Below are 10,069 nucleotides of genomic sequence, written 5' to 3'. Positions count from 1 at the left end.
GAGAATATAGTAGAAGGCTTACTGAAGCCTAGCAATGATCAATGAAACCTATTGAATTGGGCTAGTGTGTTTACACACACACACACACACACAACAATATCTCTGAGTATCCAAGTTAGTTATTAGGAGTTGGCCGTTTCGAATGCTATATGATAAATATATTATTATTGAACCAAATGTATTATTCTAATTACAAACATTTGACACTGATTTTAATTACACATGTTGCTAGATTACTGTGTTCATACAATAGGAATTTATATAACAAGTGTTGTACATAAAAAATAAAAGTTATAAAACTAAAAACTGCTGCAGTAAAATCGTTTTAGTGGACTTTTGAATGAAATATGAAAATGAATGTTTAGTACAGTACAACTACAAGTAAAGAATTTGTCAAATCACTTTCCACTTATTACTGAGTGTAATTAAGGAGAATGGCTTTTTCTGGAAAAAAAAATAAGAGAAGAATTTCCAGGTTTAGAACACAAATACATCCATTTTAATTTGAGAAAATACAAAAAGAAACCATGTACAATCTATGTACAAACTTTTTGTACAAGACAGTATATTTATCAGCAGATTATATTTGACAGAGTCAGGTAGATCAACTCAGCACCATCAAATAATCCAGTCATCCATCATGTCTTGAACACATCCAAGCTATTCAGACGGCAACGTCAAACTCCTGTTTGCTGCAATTACGATGTGCCAACAAATTCCATCTGTGATACGCAAGAGCAATATCCTGAATTCATCCTGAACTGATAGGCAGCAAAAAAAAATAAAATAAAAGAGAAAACATTGCAACTTTTCTTAAAAAAAAAAAATTGCTGAATGCAATTTTACTGTATTATTAAGACTTGAGACCCACCTCCCATCCCTATAAGTATTATATATTCTATTATATCTAGTACAATTCCCAGTGAATAAGTTATTATATCCATCCTTTACAACCAAAAAAATAGATTAACAAAAATAATGCAGTAACAGTAACGTATGAAGCATAATCTTTGATTTGTTCAGTGGAAAAACAACACGTCTGATGTTACAGGCGTGTGCCTGTGTGTGCATCGTTCAGTCATCCATATCACACTACACTACATGACACACCCTGATAACCAGTAACCCTATAACCTTGTATCTCTGCTACAGCAGTCCCTCACACCTCCTGAATGCCACTTGTCGCTATAGTGGGACTTCATATTGGGCCCTCCTTTTGACCTTCTGCGCTGCTTGGCACTATACTGGCATGGAGGCATTGATGGCTTGGATGTTCTCCATGTCAGTACAAGACACTGCTCTCACAGTGGAAAACACTTGGGACGCCAGCTCCCTCGAAGCGAGCCGGCGTCCCTGAATGACTGAAGGATGCTCGCTCAACTAAACTATTCATGGCACTTCAAAAAAAAAAAAAAAAAAACACTCTAAAAACTTTAGAGGTATACAATGCAGAGACCTAAAACATCTAATAGAGACTTCTGAAAAGGTGTAGGAAGGAGAGACATCTCAGTCCGGTGTTATGGATAATGCCAGCCTGAATGAGTCGCCGGGACAAGGAGGGTTCAGGTAGAAAAAGCACAGTAATCAAGTATAACGAACAGAAATGGTGCATTACGTTGGGAGTTCATGTTAATGCCAGTTTGCAGCATGTACCGTTCTATTTCTGAGCAACGCTATGTTTAAGTACCTCAAAAATACTCTGTAAACAAATAAGAAGCAGTTGTGACAGATAATGACTAGCTGACAAAATGGAATGTAAACCCTGCAATAACACAACGTAATAAAAACAGGAAAACGATGGATGTTCTCTCTTTTGATAACAATTGCTGAATTGGTGCTACCTTCCATCGCAGTGATGGCTGTTGAACCAGGTCAAATTACGCCTGACTTTTCCTAGTGTCACATACAGTACTTGAATACTCTCCGCATTCCTACAAGAATCCAAGATATTTAATTTTTGAGATACACATTTGTCTTTTTTTCCCCCTCAACATAACAATCAGTTTGTCGATTCTATGTATAATGAGTCATTGCCATTATCGATTATTGTTATTATTATTAATTCCTTATTGTTCAGGCTGGCAAGTGTGCCATTAACAGCCCAATTATACAAACATTTTACTCACATATTTTTTTTTTCTTTTTCTGAAAAGAAATCTATTTGCTACAATGTGTGACGACGATGTAATCACAGTTCAAAAGTTCACTTCAGGACAATGTGTAATGAGGCTTCAGTATAAGTTGCACCACACCCAATAGACGGACATTGAAGCTCAGATCATTTTGTTCGAGAAAGAAACGTGGTCTATATAACGGGTTGAGTTTACACAAACATATTTAGCACAATATCATCTATTCCATATTCCAAAATTGTTTTCTATTTTTAGAATCATATTTTTTTTTTTCCCCTTTACACTCTCTAGAGAAGGATCACTGCAACAAACAGACAGCGTCTCCTTGTCATGACTGAAACCACCAGCACACTGCTGTGGTGTACACACCCTTCCTCTGCACTAGAGACCTAATTTAGGTCAAACACATGTGATAAAGGTCCTTCTATTCTGGCCTGCACATAGTGGGGGCGACTCTATATGCATCTTGTCATTATCACCCCTCCACCCCAATGCAAAGTTCCTTCACCCCTGTCTTTCCATATGCATGTTCTCAGCATGGGATGCTTTGCATTATGACATATTATTTAGTAGAGATGCTGCATCCTGCAACTAAAGGTGGCTGCACGTGAGCCTTCAATTTGTTTTCTACAAGCACTCAACAGAGCCGAGCTGCCGGGCTGAAGATGGTGGTTTCACAATGCAAGCTAGTCTAAGCTTTATTAGCTCCAGAGTGATGCAGTGTGTTAAATGCGGGGGCGGCGGGGGGGCAGAGGGATAAAAAAATAATCTTTTGTTCCGACACAATGTGAAATAAATAGTGATATAGTCAAACACAAAGTCTTTTGATATGTACTTGTAATTAAAGATAGTGACCCTTTATCTCAAAAGTACGTTTCACTTGGTTCTTGGCTAGAAAAATAAGTACAAATCGATTATGTTCATGGATAGAAAATAAATATGCTTGAATGTATTAATCCACGTACATATTCGTATTAACTTCATTATTAGGAGTACAAGGCTACCAGTTCAATCTTACACCCTTTTCACAGCTGGATTTGGATCTACGAGGACCTGGACGTGCGATATACACTCTCACACAGGCCAGCATGAGGAACGCGAGGTTCTCTTCAGTGTAACTATCAGCAGTCCGCGGCGTTGTTGCATTTCCACCAACTATGCTTGAGCTTCTCCCCAATTTAGAGGACCGAACACAGCAGCTTAACTCAAGAGAGTTTTGAGGCATGTGACATCTGGGCTGGCAACAGAGAACATCCAAGCTCTTTACTGCCTCTGTGCCAACCGTGTGCCAGGCAGTCGCTTTGATCAAAGGAGGGCCCATTGATGCCCACTTTTACGCAATATGTGGCATTCCTTTCCTCACGCACGGGCTTCATGTAACAAAACATTCAGAAAATACACCACTCTTCTTCTTTGTGATCCCAATTCTGCATTTAGGGTGAGCACGCAGCTGCTGTTCGGGTTAGGTCCGCTCAATCATAGTTGGGGTTTTGGTTCGGTTGGGGATGCAACATAACGTCTTTGTTGGTAGATCCAAATCCTTTAGGCTCAACTACTGTTTGTTTCTACCATAACTTTTATTTTTAGAGCTAAGATCTCACATGCCTTCAAATCAACGGGGAGGAGCACAGGTGACGGCACGGATAAGCGCAACACCAGGAGGACAAGTGGCGGCGATGGGCACACACCTACGCACCGTGTGTGCATTAACACTCCTGAATGCATGAAGCTGTTACAAAGAGGAGCTCAGGCACATATCATGCGAGCTTGAAACGGAGTCACAGCCTTTGTATCTGATGTGTCAGCAGAAGAACTTTAGCCAGCATACACCAACGCTGCACCTTTTTTTTTTCTCTGAGTGCTTAGGTTACTGTTTTGCAAGATGATTTTTGTTCCGCAAGCGTGGAATGCGCTCACTCAACACGAGGAGTCGAGGTGAGGAACCTTAAGCAATGACGTGATGTATAACAAACAAGATTAGTACACCCTCGAAGCTGAGCAGCTCTTCCTTCCTTCCTTCCTTCCTTCCTTCCTTCCTTCCTTCTTTCCTTCCTTCCTTTCTTCCCTGTGCCATCTTCTTAGAAACATTTTATCAGGGTGCAGGGGGTTGATGTATCCAGTTGTTCTGTCAAAAGAAACTTGTTCAGTTTTAGTGCAAATAGAACAGAAGCAGACAGGAGATATGACGCTGATGGGCCCAGCTGCTTTGATGTGACGCATCTGGGTGAATCTTTGGGAGATGATATGATCAGTTTATCGCTGCAACCCTCATCCTCCAACAACCAGTCACCTTCAGCCATTGAGTCTGGTCACATGAAGAGGTGAACTATTGCAAAGAATTACAGGAAGTACTCTTTTTTTTTCCTCTCAACTCTTAAAATAATTCCAAAAAGTGCTAAGGGGGAGGGGCTGTACAATCCTTATTTGATTGTCATTATGTACATCTCTATGGATACATTAATAAATAAAACAATGTCCAAGAGCATGGAAGTAACATTAAAGGTATACACATAGGAAGTCCCTTCCAGTCTGGGTTCCTGTCCAACCCTTGATTAGAAGAATGAGTGAAGAGAAGTGTGTCAGTCTTCAACACCCCTGTCGTTATCATCATCATCATCATCATCACCACCACCACCATCTCCTCCACTAGCGACCTCTTCTCGTCTCTTTCGAAAGACCGCACAGATGAGTCAGCGAGAAAACCTGGTGTTCAGCATTCGTCTTCAACTTCTCTGATCGGTGGAATCAGACTACTTGTGGATTTGTATTGGTTGACTTGGTTGGCCATGTGAGTGCTCATGGGCTTGATCTGAATGTTCCGTGGGTAGGCATTTTCTGGTTCATCTGTAAACCATTTCTTTTCTGAAGGGGGACAAGGCGAGAGAGGGAGAAAGCAGAGAGTTAGTTCGACAACGTATGCGACATGGCGTCATTTGCAACCACACTGCCTCAGTTTAAGTGAGATTGAGATTTGCATGGCGTTCTTTATGATTAGCGTCAAACCATGAGGTCCAGTTTAAGTTTGGGTTCTGGTGTCAATGTGAAGCTGGCACGGTGGCAATTTGCAATAGTATTTGAATATCTTACTACAGAGCTCTAAATGATCTCGTGATGATAAATATATATATGTGTGTGTGTGTGTTACCCGGCTACGCAGATAGTTCTGGTTTCATTCACAGGTTTCCATACAGCCACCTCACTGAGAATCAACCTCTTTCTACCAAAGAGACAGTCTGCATAAAGGCTATGGGGTGTGTGCTGTTGACCATCCAGACTGAAGATGTGGCTGGACTGCATATAAAGTCAATGCAAAGACGCACGCATACGCGCGCGGTCGCCAATTTGCCTGGGGCATCGTGAAGTGAGGCGAATGTTAAAAATATTTTTGAACTTGAGCAAAATAATTCAAGGTTACCTACTGTATGGAGTGGCAGCTTGGGTAACTGAGGAGCTTTGATGTTTGGCTTGGTGAGTGCGGATGCAAAATGCTAACGTATCGTTAGCTTAAAAGCATAATTGTCTAAGTCATATTTTCAGAAAACAATACAAAGCACAATTTTTAGAAAGCCCGTTATAATTTTCATTTATGTCGTAACAGTAAGTCAAAAAATCCCTTGGGCAATTATGCTGTTAGGCTAATGATATGTCTGTACAGTTAATAATTAAACACTGCTACAGACTCGTCTAAAGCTCTCTTCTTAAATGTAATTTATTTCCTTTCCATTGCATTTGTGTGGGCGCAGAAATCACAGAAGTGGATACCTCTGAAGGAAAACCTTAAACTATCTGCATGGCTGTTAGAAAATCTGTCTTTTGCAATCTGGTTCTTTAAGCTAATAAGTGTACTATATCCTAAACCGTCATCGTAAGCTCTCACATAATCACTGTCAGCATGAGAGGAGGGAGGAGATTTGAAGGAGAGTTTGGATGTGTCATTTTCGAGAGAATCTCTCCGTGTTAAAGTAAGCCATGAGAGCACTGTTTCTGAGGAAAGCGAAGGGTGTATGCCAGCTGTCAGAAGTTTGTAAACTCTCTCCCGGCACTTCACAGGCATCTGCAATGCCATTCAAGATGTCACTTCCTTTTGGGTGAAGTTGTAATATCAAATTTTAACTTTGTTATGTGGAGCAAACCTTTGCGCGCGTGCGAGCGTGTGCCGGTGCGCATGTGTGGAAATTCATTTGTGTGTGCTCGTGTGTGTGTGTGTGTGTGTGTGTCAGCGAGCTTAAGGCTGTGGGGCTGTGTGTTACAGCGCAGATATTTGATGTGCAGAATTGTGCCTGAGGTGAAGCAAGATGTCTGCCATCTCTCTCCAGAGTCTGCTGCTGATACGGTGAACTTAGTGATGTCGCCTCAAACCACCATATCAGGTGCACAGGGCTACAAGGAGGAAACTTACAGACTCATATACCCCTTCAATTTCAACTTCAAATTGGTCACACCTCCCACTTTTTTGGTGTGACCGATGGCACAGGGCTGGACACACTTTCTTAAAGTTCCGTGAAGAGGTAAGCAATTTGGCTGCATCAGGGGGATTTGAATCAGTCTGACCTACATGTGAGCTATGATGTAGGCAGGTTTGTACAGCTGTGAAACACTTTATGCTGGTATAAGCTACTGTACGCAATAAGGGGGAATAAACATGACACCTCAAAGTCGGCTACAGTCATCTGATAGCATTCAATAGGAGGGAAGATGTGCAAACACACAGACCTCTCACACAATGCAAACCATCTCAAGTTCAGGTAAATCATAAAAAGGCATGATAAATAATGGAGAGAAACGACGTGAAAGTCAAAAAATAAAAATAAAAGGATTCGTCCGCAGGAAAAGAAAACTCATCATCAAGTGAGTAAGTGAGATAAAGGCACAAAGAAAGGGAGGGGAGGGGTGGGGTTCGTCTCAACCTCATGCAATGTGGAGATGGTCCTGATCATGGCAGGGAGGAGGCAGGAGCAGCAGCAGCAGCAGCAGCAGACATTTTGCTTTCCAGATGAAAGCAAAACTTAAACTGAGGCGTGGTTTACTTAACATCTGAAGAACGTGATAGGTAAAAACAAACTCCCCTCTTCATAACAATATCCACAGAGGACATAGTTATGATCAGAACCCCAGGTAAAGGTTGCTAAGTCATGCAGAATCGTTAACTTGCATACCTTGGCCCATTCTATTCATCCTTGTTGCACTTCAGAAAGAAAGGTAAGTAATCTACTGTAAGTGAGCGGTATTTACAATAAATACACAACTGACAAATGACTACCAGTCTAACTTATGCTTACATGTTGCTACTACAGAACTTGGGTCATATAATGAAGCTTAATTTTAATACTTATCAGTGGTTAATCATCTACCATTTAAGAATTCTTCAGGACAATCGTAACAAATCTGCATGCTTTTAGAATATGTCACAATTGAACAGTTACATTATTCCAGAGGTGGGACCAAGTCATTGATTAGGCAGGTTCACAGTCATTCTACTCAAGTTTAGTTTAGCTGCTTTCGAATCCTAACAATTCAAGATGCACTCTACGCTAAATGAGATGTCGCCGTCGTGGCCATTTCTGATATTGTGTTTTATATATATATATATATATAAATAATTGTGACTTATTTATTAGGTTTTCACTCATGAATGGGAGTAGCTTTACTACCGTGGCATTTCTCACTATTTTCACAATTGTTCCAAACAAAACTATCAATCAGTAAAAAATAATAGATCAATCTGTTATGAAATTCTAATATATTTAAGTTAGTTTTACATGACTATTTAAGTAATTTAGATTTTAGTAACACAACCACATAGACGCCGTAACCTACAGATACAGCCTACACTGGTGTGAGCACTTTTTAAATTAAAAACAATGTATCTTTTTTTGTTTTTTGTTTCGTGGAACATAAGTCATACAAATGTTTGTTTTGCCGAACCTCCTCAGTTTCGTCCTTCTTCGATGTCTTTCATCTTTATTAATTCAACACGACTCAATAATTGTGGAGATGGAGAAGCAGCCATGAATACCGAAGCGGAACCACGCCACTGCCAACACAACCGATCACAGCTCCTGCGACTTGCGTCACCGTGGTGCGTAGTCACATTTCTGGGGAGGTGCACGTCAGGCTCAATCTGTCCTCAAACCAACGTGATTTCCCAATTTATTCATTAATTCTTTATTAGTCACATTTTGATTTAGTTTGCTTGTAGTTATCACTATTTCTCTCTCTTTCCCATTACCAAATATTGGTTATTATTATTTTATTTTCATTTCTTTTAGAAGCAGCACTAATGTAAAGCTGCTCACCATACATCGGTGACAGATAGTAATCCAACATTTGCATCTGAAATCAAGATTATGAATAGCAAACAGCCTAGCCAGCCTTGTATCAGTCTTGATTGCACTGATTATGTCTAATCTGGGGCTCAAAACGACAGGCTCGGACACATGGCATTTTCAAATGAAAGGAGACGCATTATTGTTGTTTTACCTTGCTGTTTCATTGGTGTAATGTTAGCGAACTGTAATGTGCAGCCATCTATATTAAAAGCTGATTTCTTTTCTTCTCTTTTGCCTGGGATAAAGATTTTATCAAGTTGAGTCTAAAGTCATTCAATTTGTGACTGAGTCCACACCTCTGCTTTATACTTCCATATCTTTATGAATTTTGGGGGGGAGAATAAGGGATATGTAGCATGTAGGTCAAATATTAGCTGAATTTGAAATAGTCATATGACTCTAATATAATAAACAGAACAGGAACTAAGAACCTGCTCAGGAGGGCTACCAACATGGACATGCAATAAAGCAGTACAGATGCACCATGGGTAACAAAATATCACCACTGCAAATGAGGGATGGTCTTATGAGTATTGGCATATCAGTAATGTTAGCCAACAGAGCTTTCCAATCGATATCAGCTACAGCCGTCAGACCACAATACATTACATCCATGATTCAGGCGTACTGATCATGTGCACAAATATCGAACAAAACAACAATTATTTACTCCACAACTACTACCAGATAGACATAAGACAGCTAACTATTAAGACAGATAAAACAAGTAGAGCAAACAACATACTGAGTGTGTGTGTTTACTTGTGTTGAGCTTGTTTCCAACCACAGCGGCCGCGTCACCCAAATAAGTGGTTTCACCGTTTACGATGCCAAAAGTCTTACGTCTTTGGAGTCTAACAGATGTGCTCAGCTTTCCACAAAGTGACTTTACCGATTGGCTAATGTCATGTTATGATTGCCGTGATGCGAGAGTGAAGACCACATGCAGATGATTATGAAAGAAACAACGCACAAACCCCGGGCATGGACGCAGAGCACAAATCACAAACGCACAACACACACTAATCACCGGTGCATGTGTCGCCACAGCACGCGACACACAGACACACACACACACACGGCTGTAAGATACAGGTACCGAGACACTAAACATGCAGACTCTGAAACTCGGATGAGCCCGTGGGCGCACGTACTTCTGTTTGTCGCGCGCCTCCCGGGTCTTGCTGCTGCGGTTCTGCCGGTTGGAGGGGGGGATGGAGTGCACGGAGGAGCTCTTTTTGCTGGAGGAATGGGAGGAGTGGGAGGAGTGGGATAAGCTTGTCCGGGACTGGCCAGCGTTGTGGTCGAACTGCATGAGGCAGAAGATCAGGTCTGTGGGCACCAGCTCGAACTCGTACGGGGGGTTTGTGATCACGTATCTGGTTAGGGAGCAAACGGGGGAAATAGAGCACAGTTTAGGTTTTGATGTTCTTTCTCGAATATTTAGCAACTTAAACAGCAATGTAGATGTATGCATGAAAAAGTAAAGGAAAGTGCATAAATATACATCTTTTAGTATTTTGATAAATTGTATCGCATCGTATCGTATCAGATGGTATAAAGGAATAAGAATAGCAAATACTGTATATTCCAATTTACAGTATCAGT

General features: G+C 40.8%; 1 protein-coding gene across 23 annotated transcripts in view; it reads right to left on the bottom strand.

Annotated features, from left to right (window-relative positions):
• Nucleotides 1–476: 476 nt before the first annotated feature.
• Nucleotides 477–10,069, bottom strand: part of kcnma1a (potassium large conductance calcium-activated channel, subfamily M, alpha member 1a) — a 134,019-nt gene continuing 124,426 nt past the window's right edge. For 17 of the 23 annotated variants that reach the window (XM_047603057.1, XM_047603058.1, XM_047603059.1 and 14 more), the window contains 3 exons: nt 9,616–9,840; nt 7,289–7,317; nt 477–4,994 (listed from right to left, as the gene is read on the bottom strand). In XM_047603057.1, coding sequence (XP_047459013.1) covers nt 4,843–4,994; nt 7,289–7,317; nt 9,616–9,840 — 406 coding nt within the window. In that variant the 3' untranslated portion in view covers nt 477–4,842. The remainder of the gene's footprint in view (nt 4,995–7,288; nt 7,318–9,615; nt 9,841–10,069) is intronic. The other 6 variants (XM_047603060.1, XM_047603069.1, XM_047603077.1 and 3 more) reach the window with 1 other exon arrangement.

The sequence above is a fragment of the Mugil cephalus genome, chromosome 13 (genome assembly GCF_022458985.1).
Source record: "Mugil cephalus isolate CIBA_MC_2020 chromosome 13, CIBA_Mcephalus_1.1, whole genome shotgun sequence".
Taxonomy (NCBI): Eukaryota; Metazoa; Chordata; class Actinopteri; order Mugiliformes; family Mugilidae; genus Mugil; species Mugil cephalus.
Note: the sequence above shows the minus strand (reverse complement) of the source record. Positions and strands in the feature narration are given on the sequence as shown.